Genomic DNA, 19,816 nt, shown 5'->3' with positions numbered 1-19,816 from the left:
CTCAAACATGGGTCATCTTGTTTCATATTCTGGTTTTGTATTGTGTTAGTGATTGGAACATGTGGGAGGAGAGTTTTCGTCTCCGTCATTTTATGGTAGGATAAATAGTGGTAACCTTAACTTTCGTATAGGGCAGATAATCGCAAGTTTCTCATAGTCGTTCGATGCCATAGTTATGTGATGGTTGCATGTCACTTGACTGTAAATTATCTCCGGATTTTATAATATTAATGAATGTAATATATTGGCTATAATTTCTTTTTGTAGATACTCTTTATGTATAGCAAATTTGTTACGTGTTCTAACGCGTTCTGTTTGATTGCAGACTGGAGCCCGCGAGCATGCCAGCATGTGATGGTTGACGACACAGAGCAGCAGCGACTACCGAAGCGTCGTCGGTCGCCATGCCCACCCCCACGGCCGGGGCGCCGCTAGACGAGCAGGAGGACGCTGGTGAGGACAGAGACGTGCAGCCCGGCGACAACTCTACCTCGCAGACGGCACGCAGGAAGAGGAAGCGGAAGCGGGACGCGGACGAGGACTCGGACAGCGAGGACATGAGTCCCGAGGAGGAGGCGTCGGCGTCGCCGCCGGCCGCGGTTATCGCCGGCAGAGACGATGACGACAGGCGGATGTTGTCGCCGCCCACGGGCAGCAAGTTCCTGCACGACGACGCCGTGCAGCCGCCCCCCGCCACCAGAATGCGGGAGGAGGACGAGGCGTCGTCGGACGACGAGCGGAAGGAGTCGTCCAAGCAGAGGAGGGAGGCGGCGTCGACGACGGCGGTGGATCCCTCCTTCACCCTCGACGCCGGCGACGACTCCTGCGGGACGAGCGACGTGGAGAAGTTCGACGGCAAGATCGTGTACAACCCCGACGGCTCGGCCTACATCATCGAAGACAGCGAGCTGAGCGAGGAGGACGCCTCGAGCCTGGCGGACCTGCCGCAGATCATCGGCGACGGCTGCATCGTGGACGGCCGGGGCGTCAGCCTGTCGCAGTCCTTCGTGTTCCCGCAGATCGCCAACGCCTTCTACGTGTCTCGCAACCCCTCGCTGTACAACGCGCTGTACGGGAGCGCGGCCGCCACGTACGCGGCCAACAACGTCCTGCAAGACAAGAAGATAGTTCCTGAAGTACCGATTATGCACAGTTACAGGGTTTTCACTGTTCGTGATAATAAAAGTGGTGATAGTGACGACGGCAAGTCGGAGGCCGCCGGCGGTGGTAATTGTGGTGGTGACAACGAAGGTGATAAGGGCGGGGACAAGGCAAAGACCAAGCAGCTGCTCGTGCAGAAGAAGTCCGAGAAGTACTCCGGCAAAGATTGCTCCTCAGTTCCTGTAAAGCCCATTCTAATGTGTTTTATATGCAAACTGTCGTTCGGGTACGCCAAGTCCTTCGTGGCGCATGCGATGGGCGACCACAACGTGGCGCTCCTGGAGGACGAGAAGGACATTCTGGGCCACAAGAACGCGTCCGCCATAATCCAGTGCGTGGGGAAGGACAAGGAGCCCCTGGTGTCGTTCTTGGAGCCGCTGTCGCCCGTCAGCGTGGCGCCCCTAGACAAGATGCAGCAGAGGGACGCCAAGGACGAGGCGCAGGCCGGCGACGAGGCTAAGAACAAGGAGAGTGACTATAGTGAGAACTCGGGACACTTGGAGGCCGAGAGCCTCGTCGTGCACCGCCGGGCCTCCCACGACAGCTGCGCCACGTCCCCCAACGTCCAGAATCAACATGTTCCTGAGACTTCGGTCTCCCTACCTCAAAACGGTAGTTCTAGTAGTAATAATAATCCTATTAATAATACTAATAATAATAGTAGGATGATTGGCGTCGGAATTAATAGTGTGATGGACCTGACGCGCAAGAGTCCGATCTCGGCGTCGGCGGCGTCGTCCGGCAACAACGGCCGGAGTAGCGTCTCCCCCGGCGCCAGCCCCTCGCCGGGGTCGACGCTGAGCCCTCTGCTTAGCGCCGCCGCGGCGGCGGCGGCCGCGGCGTCCGTGGCGACGGCAGGCAGCACGCCGACATCGCTGCCGTACCCGCAGCCGCCGCCCAACTTCCTGACGGGCACCACCATCGGGGTGTGTCCGGACCACATGGGCGGCCGTCCCAGCGGCGTGGAGTGCGCCAAGTGCGAGCTCATCCTCAGTTCCTCCCGCCTAGGGGGCGTCGGCGGCCCCCTAGCCGGCATGCACTCTCGAAATTCCTGCAAGACCCTCAAGTGCCCAAAGTGCAACTGGCACTACAAGTACCAGGAGACACTGGAGATCCACATGAAGGAGAAGCATCCCGAGACGGAGACATCGTGCATCTACTGCATCGCGGGCCAGCCGCACCCGAGGCTGGCGCGCGGCGAGACCTACACGTGCGGTTACAAGCCTTACCGCTGCGAGGTGTGCAACTACTCGACGACGACCAAGGGCAACCTGAGCATCCACATGCAGTCCGACAAGCACCTCAACAACATGCAGGAGCTGCAGAACGGCGGCGTGTCGGGCGGCGAGTCGGCCATCACGGGGCCCGGCCTGGCGCCGTCGGCGGGCAAAGGCGGCCTGGTGAGTCCCGGCGGCGCGGGCGGCGGCGGGGGCGGGGGCTCGGGCGGCGCGCACCATCCGCACCACGCCCACACTCCGCTCAGCAGCACCGCCGGCGTGCAGAGCCAGAAGCCCAAGCCCACGTTCCGCTGCGACGTCTGCAACTACGAGACCAACGTGGCGCGCAACCTGCGCATCCACATGACGAGCGAAAAGCACACGCACAACATGATGGTGCTGCAGCAGAACGTGAAGCACATGCAGACGCTTAGCGCGCTGCACCAGCAGCAGCAACACCCGCACCAGAGCTTCGAGTCGCTGCTGCACTTCCACCCCGGCCTCACGCTGCCCGGCGACAAGCCTCCGCCGCACACGGAGGCGGCGCTCGCCGACATGGCCTACAACCAGGCCATCCTCATCCAGATGATGACGGGAGGCCAGCTCCCGCCGCACATCCCGCCGGAGCTGGCGCCCCACATGGACATGGGACTCAACCCCGACACCATGGAGCCGCCCCCGGAGCCCGCCGACCCCAACCCCGCCCACCTATTCCACTGCTGCGTCTGTAACGCCTTCTCCACCGACTCCCTGGAAGCCCTGTCCCACCACCTGTCTGCAGACCGCACCAAGATCCGCGAGCAGGAGATCCTGGCCGTGGTGGCCGGCCACTACGTCTGCAAGCTGTGCACCTACAAGACGAACCTGAAGGCCAACTTCCAGCTCCACTGCAAGACGGACAAGCACCTGCAGCGGCTGCAGCACGTGAACCACGTGAAGGAGGGCGGCCCGCGCAACGAGTGGAAGCTGAAGTACGTGGCGTCGCCGGGCGGCATCCAAGTGCGCTGCCACGCCTGCGACTACTACACCAACAGCGCGCACAAGCTGCAGCTCCACGCGGCCGGCCAGCGCCACGAGGCCAGCTGCCTGCTCTTCATGCACCTCCGCGAGAGCGAGGCGCTCTGCGACGCGCCGCGCCTCTACCACTGCGCGCTGTGCGGCTTCTCCAGCCGCGCCAAGCTGCAGCTGCTGCAGCACGTCCGCTCCATGAAGCATCTGCAGATGGAGCAGATCCACCAGCTCCAGCGCCGCAGCGAGGGCAAGGAACTGCAGACGGACATCGGGGAGGTCTTCCAGGTCGTCAGCCAGCTGGAACCTCCGGCCTTCGACGCCGCTGCCGCTGCTGCTGCCGCCGCCGCAGAACAAGGTAAAGGACATTCTCTTGATTGTATCCTAGCAACCAATTGGAAAGCGTGTAGTTTTTTTTCTTGAAGACTTGAACTAGATTGAAATCCATTCATTCATTCTTCTGATAGGCTATGCTCATTATACAACAATAATAATCAATGTTTTTGACAAATCTTACGTAAATAGCTCTAAACTCATATACTTATGGTAATTTAAACTTCAAACATCTAGTGGCTTGTGCAGCAAATGCTGCAAACTCAGTTCATTAGACGTTCAAATAAACATTTTTCAGATTTATTTTCAATGAAGAATACCAGACATTCTGAAAGTGATTTGCTTCTATAATAATGTAAGATACTCTCTCTCGAGCCAATACTGAAGAGAATCACGCGTATAAATATCTACACCACACCGCCATTAAATATATGAAAAAGACCCAACCCCACTAGATTAATAACTATAAAAATATTTAATTTTTAATAATATTATTATCTTACATAAGTTTTATAGCTTTCAGTAACATATACTATATATACTATATAGCCGCCACTCAGTAAAATATAGAAATCAAAATCTAATTTAAGTTATTCTCTACATCTACTTATATAACCCCAAAACGTTTCACTTTCATATCATCAATATAGCATTAATATGTATAATTAATGAAAAATAGTCACATCATGGCATTAACGACAATAATATTTCATTCCTAATGGTAATAATGCCATCAAACCACCTCCAATACACAGCTGTACCCAGAAAATTACACACCACAGAATCGAACCTGTAAATTATTTTTAGTAAGTTAAGTTTTTAATAACCAATTTAATTTGAGCTCTAAATATGTCAGCATTCTTGCAGATCATGGCCTTCGTGCAATATTATTTACTGTAGTGTGTGTTTTGTTTTATTCCGAAATGCAATTAGCTAGTTCTCGAAACTGACGACAGATGGATTTTGGAAAATAGGAAAATTAGGTTGAAAAATTGACATTTCACTGAAACCTACTATCTTTCTGAAAAACTTTGAGTTCCAAGCTTCAAAATGAGGGGTCATTTATTAAAATCCGTTCAGCCGTTTTCCCGTAATTTCCATTACCAGTTCAAATTATATAATATATAGATATGCAAAATTAAGCTAATAAAAACAATACCAGATGTAGTTAAAAGTAACGACGTTTCATGACATTTTTCTTGTTGAATTAACTAACTAGTAGCACGCAAACTAATTTACTTTTCCGGCACAAATTCTTGCATTAGTTCTATTAAATAGAGGAATATTAAAACAGACGTTCTTAATTCACTTATTTCGTATTTTATTGTTTTAATAATTAATATTCATACGCTATTAAAATAATAAAACGATAAATAAAAACAAAGAAACATTTTGGATTGTTTAGTCAACTGTCCGAAGACAATTCTGAACCACAAAAGTGATACTAACAAGGCTCCACTTATGAGGCAACTAGGCCAGGACATAATGGGATAGGGTGGCCAGTTCTTTCCCCTTCCGTTGCATACATCGCCGATTAGTTACATATTACACTAGTCAGACTTCAGATGCATACAAACAATATTGTTCTTCCTCTGACTTATATCGTCAAGTGAGATGTACTGCCTGATAATAGATATACATATCAGCCAGAACCTCAATGAGAGGCGAATTTCCGATTATGAATCTCAATTAATTATCTATCTTATCTCTCGTAATTTTTCTCCTCGAGTAATTTCCTCTTCAAGACATTTTACTTCAGTAAATGTTTCTCACAATTTATTTTTCTTCGCATAATTTCTTCCACTTATATTAAACAAGATTGGACACTCTTCTTCCCTTCCACAGGTCTTTCGTGAAGATTACAAGTATCGAAAAAATAAGCATGAAAATCCCAAAGTTATATTTATCTATTCTTTAATTAAAAACGTCTATGATTCCCCTGAAACCACGGAAGATGACCTGGATTTCTTATTTGTTGAAAGTAGACTGTAAAATACATGTACGTTTATTTTGTTGACGTAATTAATAAATTAATTTTGACATGAAGTTGTTTAACACCATGAGCTGAGATTAGTCAAGGTCATCCTACTGACATTGGAACTGACATGAAACCATTCGTCGATCTGGTTGCCGAGTTGGTATAGCGCTGGCCTTCTATGCCCAAGGTTGCGGGTTCGATCCCGGGCCAGGTCGATAGCATTTAAGTGTGCTTAAATGCGACAGGCTCATGTCAGTAGATTTACTGGCATGTGAAAGAACTCCTGCGGGACAAAATCCCGGCACACCCGGTGACGCTGATATAACCTCTGCAGTTGCGAGCGTCGTTAAATAAAACATAACATTTAAAACCGTTTAAAGAAATGCCGTAAAATTGTTCATAATTACTTGTATACTAGTATTAACCATTGATTTGATTAATACATGAATTGTTTCATGTTATTTATGACCATATTATATACAATAAATTGTAGTGGGTTATTTTCCCCTTCTTAATTTCTCGCCTCCTCATTTGAAGAAGAAAAAAAGAATTAATTTACGAAATGCACGAATCTATAAGCATAAGTAAATTGAGAATCATAAATGTAACGCTTCAAAAAGATATACACTTCTATTGTTCATTCAGATTGCAACTTGTATGTTCGGATTTAGATATAAATTATTTTTTAGTGAAATCCAAGGTTTCACTTAACGAAATTAAAAAGAGCATGCGCTATGATTCGTATACATATTAAGACATTGAAGCACCAGAACATGTCATTCACCTTCATGTTCAGAAAACAGTAAACAAAAGATACTCTCATATTAAAATAATATAAAGGAGTAGGCACTGAACGTTGTATCTTGACATCTATTACGTCACGTTCAAATGTCTTGGGATTTGAGAGCGATGAATCAAAGATAGAGGATGTGGGCGTGGCATATTTTGAATTTATGTTGTAACGAACGGGCTAGGGGAGCGGATTACATTTGCATAACTGACCAATGGCATAGTTGTAACGCAAGTCTCTTATTTGTTGTCACTTGAATTTAAGATAAAAGAATTTAAATCTCCATCCGTTTACATTCGAGTGGACTAGCATTATGAAGTGTAAAGACCAGAATGAAATGAGAAGTGTTGAAAATGGCTGTCCTTCTCTTGTTGTAGAGGGAATGTCATTTTGAGAACGCTGCATATTTAATGAGAAAAGTGTTGCCTGTGTTATTATAAACTTTAAATTATTCGTCGATTATTTTATCTTGCGTGCCATTCTTTTCACTTTATAGAATATTAAAATTAATTTAGTAACTTTAATATGTAAATGACGCGTTGATGAAAATGTTGAAATACTTAATTTAGATGAATCGTTCAAAAGTTTAAGAAATTTCACCTCCTGTGATATAGTGTCTGAATATTAAATTATATCGATTCTTCACTGTAGTTATGAAAGTGGTAAAGTTTCGGGCTAAATATCAAGGGGTCTGAGTTACATTCCCAAACGGATTTGGATCTTCATGTTCCTTTCATAAGGAATAGGAAGTGTGTGTGTTATTTTTGTATCAATCTAACAGCATGACTGCGTAGTCTTGAAACTTTTGAATTATTTGTTTGGTTAATGATCTGACCAGAGAGATTGAGGAGTAAAATATCTTGAATGTCTTCTAGATGCTTCAAAATAGTAGTAGTAGTAATAATAATAATATGTTAGGAGAAAAGCTACAAACTATTAGGGAAAACAAGGGAATTTTACTTGAAGGACGTAAAGAAATAGATTTGAAAGTAAATCCCGAAAGAACTAAGTAAGCTTATATGATTATGTCTCGTGACCAGAACATAGTATGGAATGGAAATATAAAAATTGAAAATTTATCCTTTGAAGAGATGAAAAAATTCAAACATCTTGGAGCAACAGTAACAAATATAAATGACACTCGGGAGGATATTAAATCAGGATAAATATGGGAAATGCGTGTTATTTTTCGGTTGAGAAGCTTTTGTCATCCAGTCTACTCTAAAAAATGCTGGAAGTTAGAATTCATAAAACAGTTATATTATCGGTTGTTCTGTATGGTTGTGAAACTTGAACTCTCACTTTGAGAGAGCAACAGAGGTTAAGGGTGTTTGAGAATAAGGAGATTAGGAAAATATTTGGGGCTAAGAGGGATGAAGTTACAGGAGAATGGAGAAAGTTACACAACGCAGAACTGCACGCATTGTATTCTTCACCTGACATAATAAGGTTTGAGATGAGCAGGGCATGTACCACGTATGGACGAATCCAGAAATACTTATATAGAGTGTTAGTTGAGAGGCTGGAGGGAAAAGACTTTTGGGGAAACCGATACGTAGATGTTGTTTAGTCAACTGTCCAAAGACAGGTCTGAACCCCACAAGTGAAACTAAGAAGGCACCACTTATAAGGCAGCTATGTCAGGAGATAATGGGGTAAGGTGGCCAGTTTCTTTCCCCCTCCATTGCATACATCGCCGACTAGCTACATATTACACTAGTCAGACTACAGATGCATACAAACAATTGTTCTTCCTCTGACACATATCGTCAAGTGAGGAGTACTGTCTGATAATAGAGGTGTATATCAGTCAGAACCTCAATCATAGGACACGTAGGTGGTAGGATAATATTAAAATAGACATAAGGGAGGTGGGATATGTTGGTAGAGATTGGATTGATCTTGTTCAGGATAGAGATCGATGGCGGGCTTATGTGAAAGCGGCAGTGAACCTCCGTGTTCTCTAGAAGCCATAAGTAAATAGTAGTAGTAGTAGTAGTAATAATAATAATAATAATAATAATAATAATAATAATAATAATAATAATAATAATAATATTAATAATGATGGCATTAGCAAGGCAAGCTTTTGCAAGCTTTTAACGGAAAATGGAGTAACTTCTACTGTGTACTCATTCATCCTTCAGAACGTTTACACAATCATTGAAGAAAATAAATTCAAAATTATATAATACTAGAAATATACCAAAGAACAATAATACATACCTGTCATAATTAAAATCCCAATGTCTTGATTATGAACACGTCATGTATCGTAATGACATGACTATTGTAACTGAAAAAATGTTGTAGCGTGTACCAACGTAGGGCTAAGGAAGATATATTATTAATAATAGTAATAGAGTCACGACATAAAATTGTCTACACGTTACATTCGTGATTCAAGAAAATAAAGAGACTCACTTGATACTGCTGTATCACCGATAAAACTTTCAGAGCATACTATACTTCTTTCCATAATGTCCGACAGGCGGTATAAACATTGCCGAAAGAGAGAGAATAGAAGAATAATTGCTATTGAAAATAATAATAATAATAATAATAATAATAATAATAATAATAATAATAATGATTTATTTTAGCTGGCAGAGTTAAGGCCTTCTCTTCCACTCAACCAGCAAAAAGTATACATACATATGTATCAACTTACAAAGAATTCAACAATGGAACGAAGTATAGTACAAAACATCTATAAAATATAGAAAACTTACTTGTGAAATAGAAACTGGTAGAGACGAGAAAAAGTGTACTCGTACATAATCCCAATTATATTAATCATCTACGTGAGTTATCTCGGAGACGTTAAACAGGAATCTCAAGAACATTTCCAAATACTTAAATCCAACTGCAGAAGTATGCCAACGTATGCAATAGTCGGGGAGCAAAGAAAGATGTTAATGACTACGCAATTGGGCGAATATTGATAGGCCTAATAATAATAATAATAATAATAATAATAATAATAATAGTAAAGAATTACTAGTTATCTGTGTGTTCCTTAAGATTTACTGAAGCCTCCAGTGGCTTTTTACCGTTTTTATTTTGAAAAGAAAACAATGCAGATAAAAGACTTGTTTTAATTAATTACTTACTAATTTTTAATTGTTTTTAGATTTATTTATATTATCCTTAACGACAGGTCATATCGCGATTGTCTTTTCGGAATGACAAATTAATAATTTATTTATTTATTTAATCTAACATGATTAAGGCCATAAGGCCTTCTCTTCCATCCTACCAGATAGCACATATAAATACAAAAAAGAAATACAAACACTGATGAAAATAATACAAATTAAGTTAAAGCCCTATAGAGGGTCAAAAGAGTCAAAAGAACACTATAGAGCTCTCATCGAGCTAATACAATAAAAAGAAAGAAAACAGAGATAGCAATGATGATATTCACAAGTGATAATAATAATAATAATAATAATAATAATAATAATAATAATAATAATAATAATAATAATAATAATAATAATAATAAATACATTACATATCAATTGTCAATTTTACAACAGCATAGATACAATATTTACTATATGTCATGGTTAAGGCGAAGTTGCGCAACCTGACAGTTTTCAACAAGCAATTCCATGAACTAGAATGTGATTTTTTAATTTAAATTTGAATTTTGATATTGTCCGACAGTCTCTGACATGGTCAGGGAGAGAATTCCAGAGGCGTGGAATAGATATGTTGAAACATGATGAGTAGAAGGATGTTCTGTGCAGAGGAATAGAGAGAAGGTACATATTGATGTTCTTAAATATTTGCCTGCCACCTACTGACAAATCCAACGGCATTTTCACTTTCAATGTGTTGCCATTCAGCCACCGACATGTACCTGGCGTTACAGCTCATGAACCATTTTTATATATTGCCATCTGGTAACAATATCTGAGTAATGTCAGACATATACAATTATTATAGATTGAGGTTTTAGAAATCAATGTCCTTATCTCCGTTTATAATGAAAGAGGAAGTAATTCGGCATTTTTTTTTTAATAATTGGACTACATTCTGCAGTAAGGAACCAACCCACAAACAAGTTTAATACCTCAATAATTAAAAAATTCCAAGAGTCCATATTTTGAACAAAATTCCTTCGTATAATAAGCTTTTGTTTAAACCAATAAATATGTATAAGTTAACAACTGCCAAAACTCCGCTGCAGGAGGTTACTAAACCTCACCGCTGCGCTGGAGGCGGAGTCGGAGTTTTCCCCCATTAATACGAACCTTTGTCGCTACTGATTGACAAGTCATCTGATGCATCACTGCTATCAATTAAACATTCTCCTAACGAAATTATTCAGTCAGTTGCACTGTCTATTACATTAGCACTAGAAAAATATTGTTCTTCGTTATTTTTAACGTGCTCAATATATTTCTTGCGCTTGTTTTTTCCATATTCTGCGAGAAGGCGGCGACACAATCGTTCCTTTACGTTAAGTGGGAATCCAATTTCTGTTACAAAAATCCAATTGAAAATAATAGAGACAACTGACTACACATTTTAGACTGTCCCTTTAAATACATAAAACCAGTCAAAACAATAAATGCTTATTTTTAAAGCATGGTTGGGTTTTGAAGATAAATAATGTTTAAGTACGCGCTACTTGACGGACCGCGAGCAGTCAGACATAAACTTAACCAGTATTGATGATATCTTGTTGACTCATTCTATTAACGTGGTTTTTTTATCAACATAAAGTAGAATCTATTTAGACGATTTCATACACTGCAACTACCCACTTATCTCTTCAAGAAAAAAAAAGTTTATCGCTAATCACTTTTCTACTTCAGAAAAATATTTTCCCACACTACAGTAGTAGTGTAAAACAAACCTCCATTAAGAGTCTTATATTTGTTATATTGCGGTTTCTCAAACATCTTAAAAATCTGCAAACAATATTCTTCAGCATGCTTTTTTTCTTTATTAGAATCTATTACTTTATGAGTTATTATTAAGTATAAAAATGCGTAAATATTCTACTTCATTGAAAATCTACGTAAGTAACGCCTTCTTCCGTTATTGGTTGACAATTAAGGAAGAGGTGAATAGTATAATCACTCTTTAAGATTTACGCATACGCAGACCAACGAAGTTTTCTAAGTTGTTCCCCTATAGTTATATTTACTTGTGAATTTATCACTCACGTTTAACTTTAAAATGCATTTTTCTCAGTTTAGGTATAGTATTCTGGATTGGTTTCTTTCTGTAAAATGTGGTCCAATTCGATTTCTAGCTGTTTTAGAATCTACGGGTATAAAACCACGAAAAGCCAACATCAGATTGGCCTACCCCTTTGAACCCTGTTTTTTCCAAAATCGAGTTTAATGTTTTACCTTGCTCGATTTTTCAATAGTAACCCCAAAATTTCGTGTATACATACATACAACATACATAAATACATACATACATAGATCTGCCCACGAGCAGGTCTTTCACTGCAAACCCAGCATTCTCCAATTTTCCTGTTTTCTGCCTTCCTCTTAATCTCTGCATATCTTAATGTCGTCTATCATCTGATTATCTTCTGCCCAGAACTCTTCTCCCGTTCACCATTCCTTCAAGTGCATCCTTCAGTAGGCAGTTTCTTCTCAGCCAATGCCCAACCAATTCCTTTTCCTCTTCCTGGTCAGTTTCAACATCATTCTGTCTTCACTCACTCCTTCCAACACAACTTCATTTCTTATGCTGTCTGTCCACTTCGCACGCTCCATTTTTCTCCATATTTATATTTCAAATGCTTCGTTTTTCTTCATTTCTTCGTAATATCCATCTTTCTGCCTCATTCAATGCCACACCCATACAAAGCACTTTACTAGTCTCTTCCTTAGTTGTTTTTCCAGAGGTCCGCAGAAGATGCTCCTTTTTCCATTAAAAGCTTCCTTTGCTTTCGTGTATAAATATCTTAACAAAGTATTTTATGGTGTTGTATTGTGACCGGAACTGATTAAATTTCATGCGTTTATTGTTAGTTATAAAATATAAGCACCGGGTACGCCTATTATTACAGTCCATAAAAAATCCGAAATGTTAGAATGTACCAAGTCGTTGGTTTGTATCTGTGCAATTAATATACTTGTGTTCTTTTTAGAGGTGGAATAACTATTGGATACATTCGCTATTTGAATAATATATTCAAATTACAAACCGATAACAAAGTTTCTTTAAGTAATTATACTTAATGAATTCATATAAAAAGCTTAATTTTTCCGTAGAAACTAACAGACTCTATGAGATTATAATCCGTATGTTTGTTCAGATAGCTGTACAAACATTTATATACTCTCTCCAGTTTTGCATACACATATTGAGCATTTAAATACCTTCTACAAACTCCTGCATATGCAAATGCAGTTATCATGTTTGTAAGTAGCTTGTAGGGAAATTAGAATTATAATATTCTGCATTGAGTTATAAGTATTGACTTGCATTCGATATCTGAGGTGATTAGATGCTAATTACCAGTTAATTTCTATTACTGAGCTTAATTTTTCAGCAGATATCCTTGATTCGCAGCCGTTCACTTCTTTACATTAGTAGATCTATAAAATTTGTTAAAAATGTCTTGATTTATTTGATTAAATTACATAGCACAAATATGGAATTAAGAATAGAAAACGGTTTGTGAAAACGATGTTAGTTTTATTATTAAGTCATTGAAACCAACTTTATAATAGAAAAGTTACGCAAAATTTATTTAATCACAGTTTTCAAATTTTGCAATAGGGAAAGATCCGTTTCGGCACCGGGAATCTAACCCAAGACCCTCAGCATGGCGCGCTGAGTGCTCTTACCATCTGAGCTATGCCGGGATCGGATTCACAACGCCGGCCGAACTCTTTACTACCTACAATAGCGTACAACCTGCATTTTAGACTATATGTCATATGCAGGGGCGCATATTTTAATAATTTTATGGGCATTTCAACAACAGTTTTAGATCACAGTTAAAAGGCTGATTCACAATAAACCGGAAACGAAAACGACAACGAAAACGAGAAAGGAAATATTGTTAAAATAAATGTAACTAGCTATTGTGAATGTTCGTATTTAAATTCATTTATTTTAACATTATTTCCGTTCCCGTTCTCGCTATCGTTTCCATTCTCGGTTTATTTTGAACCAGCCTTAACACTGCGTTCGATTCCCAGTGCCGGAGCGACGGAACGAATTTTTCTTCATTAAGTATCTACGCGAGGACTACATAAAGTAATTGATTACACAATATTCAATAGAGCACAGCGAGGTCCTGAAATAAAAATATATAATTATTATACTTGAAGTAGGGCTTCCAAAATTTTTCGTCTGTTTTAGCTTCACAGCACTATATTTCGAACATGTTGGGAATACATCCGTAAGAAGATTGAGTAATCTTTATCTATCGTTTTCCAATGGATGCTGCCAATTTTTTTGTGATTGTGTTTGGTTGGAACGTGATGCTGACTGCAGTCCATGCCCTCAAAGTGCCTTTATGGCATAAGATAGGAAATTATTTTATTCTGTTAGTCTCCCTTCAGGAGAGGGGCACGGGTTGGGGACTACAGAATCATTTTACCTTTCCACGTAAACATCAGCACAGCCTTCAACCCTGGTCCCACGAACTACTATGAGCCACGAGGAACGCCTACGATACATAGGACTACCACCAGCAACTAATTATCAATGAGCACTTACCCCAAAGTCAAAGTTCAGTGGTGGCTCGACTCTACATCGGTTGCAAGCTCGAAATATGGGAAAACAACGGAGATGATGATGAAATAGTATTCAATTCAATTCAATTTATTTGGCTATTAGACATACAGTTTTATGCTTCGTCAGAATACATTGAAAAACATATAAATACATTAAAAACACTAATAAAAGAAACAGTAAAATTTAAAAAAATACAAAGAAAACATGAAATAATTTGAAATTTTTAAATTAAAGAAAAGTAACTAAATTGCAATTAAACTTATTTATTAAAATATAATATCATACAAATTTGTGTTGAAAAACTCAGCAACAGAATAAAAAGTATTATTTAATAACCAATTGTAAAATCTAGTTTTGAAGCTATTGATTGGTAATTTATAATATTGACTGGGGAGCTTATTATATAATTTCATCCCCTTAATTAAAAAGTTTGTGTTGCTCTTGTGTAATCTATAATGTGGAATATTAATTTGTTCAATAGGCCTATTTATAATTTCATGACCATGTATATTGTGTTGAAAAACTCAGCAACAGAATAAAAATGATTATTTAATAACCAATTGTAAAATCTAGTTTTGAAGCGATAGGGTAATTATGATGGCGAAATGAGTCCGAGGTCCAACGCTTGCGAAAGTTATCCAGGAATTCTTCAATTAATTGAGAGAAAACATCGGAAAAAATCTCAACCAAGTAACTTGTCCTAACCAGGTTTTGAACCCGGGCCTGCTCGTTTATCGGTTAGACATGCTAGCCGTTATTCCACAGCGGTGGACATAGTGGATATCTACCTTAAATTTAGCTTCTACTAATTTAATTTAATTCATAATATGAATATTTATACGATAAATTTTCGCTAGTCACGGTGGCTTTTTATTGTGGTTTGTAAATGTTCATCTCAAATTTGTAAACATTAAAGAATTATTTATCTTCGCCTAAATTAAATATTTGAAAGCTCTGTTCTTACTAGCCGGATTCTTTGATCTAACATCATTCTAATAGAAAAAAAAAACATTTATTTATCAGTATATTTACGAAATTAATTTTGAATTTGTCCCACCTGAGAGAATTACAACAGTTGATGCATTACATCATCTATGCATTATTTTAGCTTGAATCTACAAGTCGTAAATCCAGTCACCATACAATGAGTTGTTCCCCCCTTAGTAACTGAAACGTCTTTCCCCCCCTCTCCATCGTCACGGAGGATATTCTAACTACTATCACAGACGTTTGTCTTTGCATGTCTATTGCTGCAGGGCAACCAGTAGGACTGCAAGGTTGGCTAAGTGGGGGTAAAGTAAAGATATCCTAGTAGCTGTGCTCCTCATTAAAAAAAATAAAAGACTCGGATAAACACATTCATGCATATCTTCGGTGCAAGAGTTACGGCCGATGGTTTGCATCATTCATTTTTTATTCATTGTTGCAACTACAGCAGCGCTTCTATACCGGTATAATAATGGGATGAGATAAACTATCCTCCGTTATGCTTTAAGTGATAGCTTGTCCCACTGCAAATGCAGCAGAACCGGGTTCGATTCCGGACAGAGAAGTGGAGACATCTCTTATAGGAACACGGTGTGTACTCTTGCTATGTTCATCATGCTGTCTTAAGGTAACCGGACAATTAGGTACTAGTAAGCATGCGTCGGATGATTTAATAAAATTATTGTCTTTCTCTAAAAATGTGTAGTATTATTTGCTACAAATGTTTAATAAAATCCAACGTTCTTAACATCCAACCAACCTTTGCTTTTACATTAAGGAGATCTCGTATTTGTGTTTGACGAGTTCTGTAAATTTTGCTTACAGTAATTTCTTTAAAAAAATGTGACAGGGGATTTGAGGTATTAAAGTAATGTAATTAGAATAAATAAATAAATAAATAAATTAATTAATTATTTAATAAAATTTGCTGTTAAAATTTCAGTGTGTCGAATGAAAGGAATGAAATAAGATATGTATGTCAGCCCTATAATAATAATAATAATAATAATAATAATAATAATAATAATAATAATAATGTTACCTCTGATTGAGATTCTGGTTGATACAGTATTATGTACAGATCAGCTAGAAAATAAATAATTGTCGCAAAAATTCACAAATGAAAAATTATATTTGTGCAATATTATAAATAATTGTGCAGAAAGATTAAATTAATAAAGTACCATATACAGAAACAAAAAGTTATGTAATTTGTTTCTTGGAGTTTTATTATTTTCAATCCATCTTATCACACTCTAGATATACTTATGCAAGTAACTCTTTAGACGTAGGTATGTTAGAATCAATTAGGCCTACCTCTGAATTTACATCACATTAAAATATTATGTTATTTTATGGGCACTCTAAACATTGAAATTCTTTACTAGTAGGCCCGTCAAGATTTACTGTTAGCAGAGTGCTAACTCTTTCACTGAAAAACAGTTTATAATTCCAGTTTTTGCAAGATTCATGTAACTAAAACCTCGCTTACAATTTACAGTATGCGATAGAATTATATAAATCAATTAGAAGAAATTATTCACTTAACTTACGTGAATTACACCAACTCTTCAAAATCCATTCCTGAACGTCTACTGTTCAATATCTTTTTGAACATTACCAATACCATTTCATTTAAATTCAGATTAGTTCAAACACATCTCTGATTTCATTTTCTCCATTACCATCTTCGTTTCTGAAGTCCAATTTTTGCACATTTACTTTCAAAGTTTGTTGCATTTTTAGAAGTCGGCAGCAAACTGCGACAAATACTTAAACCCTGGTACAAATACATAATTAAAATTTGGAGGGAGTCTTGATAGGAGTCCACCTATATGAGGCAACAATTTTACACAACTGGTCACAAGTAGCATATATACAGGGGCTCTTGTTTACTGCGGTGTGTTGTAAGCGAAACTTATACAATAAGGGAGCTCCAAATTTTATTTCCTTATCTGTAGATCTATTATCAGGCAGGACATCTCGCTTGATGACAATTGTGTGTCAGAGGAAGACCAATTGTTTGTATACATTTGAAGTCATATGTTACTAGTCAGCGATGTAAGCAGTGAAGGGGAAAAGGAACTGGCCATCCTACGCCGTTAACTCCTGGCTTAGTTTTCTCATAAGTCCTGCCTTATTGGTGTCGTTTATGAGGTTGAAACTTATCTTATGGACAGTTGACTAAACAATAATAATGATAATAATAATAATAATTTATTTATTTATTTATTTATTTAGAATATTAACGTGCAAAAACAACAGCACAAGGCCAATTACAGTTTAGCACGATACAAAACAGAACAAAACAAGAAATGATGATGAGAATGAATGATAGAAAATGGCAATGAGATGAAATACAAACAATATAATAGTCTACATCAATCATTGATCAAATAATAATTATAAAATTATAAAATTAGTACAATGAGATAATTGAAATAATGGAATAGTCTACATTAATCAATTGACCAAATGCAAGAAATAAAATGGAGAAATAATTATAAAATTAGTTCAGTGAGTTAACAAATAATAATAATAATAATAGTAATAATAATAATAATAATAATAATAATAATAATAATAATGAATTGAAACAATGTTCTATTAAGAGAACAAGTAAGGAACTATTTTTGAGCTACAGAAAATAATTAACTGGTATACTGTATATAAACAGATGATAATATCCTGTAAATATTATTTATTAATCTATGTTAAGAGTAATACCAAGTTCGTATTACCTTTCTATATTTATTCATATATTATGCACGCGTCTGTTCTTCGCCCATTTCAAAGTACAACTGTGTAACATTATTTTCTAAAGTGCAGGCAACCTTTTATGGATTATTCTATCTTAAACCAATAAAAAGTGATTGAACTTTGAATATACTGTTATAAAACCGCTCGTTTAGAATATAGAAGGTTAAAATTTACTAATACTCAACTTATTTATCTTCATCCAATTCAAATTAAAATTAAATGAATAAAAAACGAGTCGCCTTACTCAGAATTTAATGCTAAATTTAGCTGTCAATGTTAAATTTGTGTAGAACAAGTTCTTAAAAAGCTGTATAAAAATCTAAACGCACCACTTTCTTAAAAAATATAGCACATTGAGAAATAGATTGGAATCGCACAAAATAATCTTATTTTATTAGCTTAATTTTGTACTTTATTTACAACAATAATTATTATGATTAGCTACGAAGGTTAAATTTGTGTAGGACAAGTCCATGAAAGCTGTAGTATAGGAAAATATAAAACACTACTTTATTAAAAAAAGAAGTAGCACAATGTAAAATGGAGAGGAATCACACAAAGTAATTTTATTTTAATGGCGTGATTTTGTACTTCATTAACAAAAATAATAGTTATATATTATTTTAATGTATCGTAGTACAAATGATATTTCCATGCAGATATTCTGCGTCATCATACGAAGAAAGAATAATGGAACGAGAAAAATTCTCTCCGGCGCCGGGATTTTAAACCCGGGTTTTCAGCTCTACGTGCTGATGCTTTATCCACTAAGCCACACCGGATATCCATCTGTCCGACGCCGGGATGGGTATCCGGTGTGGCTTAGTGGATAAGGCATCAGCACGTAGAGCTGAAAACCCAGGTTCAAATCCCGGCGCCGGAGAGAATTTTTCTCCGTTCCATTACTCTTTCATCGAAAAATAATAGTGATGAAAGGAATAAATATAATTAACCAAATAACAATGAAAATATTATTATTATAAATAATAGAGGAAGAATTATTATTATTATTATTATTATCGTAAAAAAGGTAAATATCCTGAAGGGTATGAATCAGGGAATTGAAATTGAGAACTCATTTCGTTAGGAAAATTAACAACCTGAACTGAACTTTACATAAACTAGCCTAAATTAGTAACAAATTAAACAGCCTAACTTAATGTAAACTAATAGCTAATAATAAGTTCAGAGAAACAAAAATAACCTCTATATAAGTCATAAAAAATTGCTGGTTGCATTGGTGAATATAAGCTCTCTTTTGAAAATATTGCACTGCTCCCATAAAAACTCTTTTTCTACCATCTGTTGGTCGATTTTCAGTTCCTAGATAGGCTAATGTAGTTGTTGAAAAAGGATGTAGATAGAGTTTGCTGTCAAGAACACAAAATGTGAAAATTGCATCTTTCTATCGATAATAATTGGTCGTCCTATAAAATTAATTCCTGCAAGTTAAGGTCTCATTCCTTGTTGAACATCATACATAAAAATACAGGTAGATTTATAGAAATGATATTAATGCAATGAATATTGCTCCCTTAATTGGCAACAATATTTGTCAGACATTTCTCACAGAAATTATGAAGTGCGGATGGTCCATGAAGCATGACGTTTATATAATAACTCATAATTAGAAGTTAACAAATTTAGTATACCTTATTAGGAGCTATGTTTGAGTTTATTAGTGCAGTTACGTGTTAATAATAGCAATAAATTTTTTAATATTTACTCTTAGTAACTCGCCTCTTTATTATTGTACTCTTTACACAATGGACTTATTACGAGTGAACCACAATTTCGAAGTTAGGAACCACAGGAAGTGAATAACGCTTCAAGTTGTTCACATTACTTGCCCCG

At 38.0% G+C, this 19,816-nt stretch overlaps 1 protein-coding gene across 4 annotated transcripts in view; it reads left to right on the top strand.

The window, feature by feature from the left end:
- Positions 1-19,816, top strand: part of zfh2 (Zn finger homeodomain 2) — a 570,193-nt gene that overhangs the window by 168,121 nt on the left and 382,256 nt on the right. For all 4 annotated transcript variants that reach the window (XM_069845224.1, XM_069845222.1, XM_069845225.1 and 1 more), the window contains exon 2: positions 326-3,744. In XM_069845224.1, the coding sequence (XP_069701325.1) occupies positions 405-3,744 (3,340 nt within the window). In that variant the 5' untranslated portion in view covers positions 326-404. The remainder of the gene's footprint in view (positions 1-325; positions 3,745-19,816) is intronic.

Source organism: Periplaneta americana, chromosome 14, assembly GCF_040183065.1.
Source record: "Periplaneta americana isolate PAMFEO1 chromosome 14, P.americana_PAMFEO1_priV1, whole genome shotgun sequence".
Lineage (NCBI taxonomy): Eukaryota > Metazoa > Arthropoda > Insecta > Blattodea > Blattidae > Periplaneta > Periplaneta americana.
The sequence above is the reverse complement of the archived record's forward strand: the minus strand, read 5'-3'. Positions and strand labels throughout refer to the sequence as shown.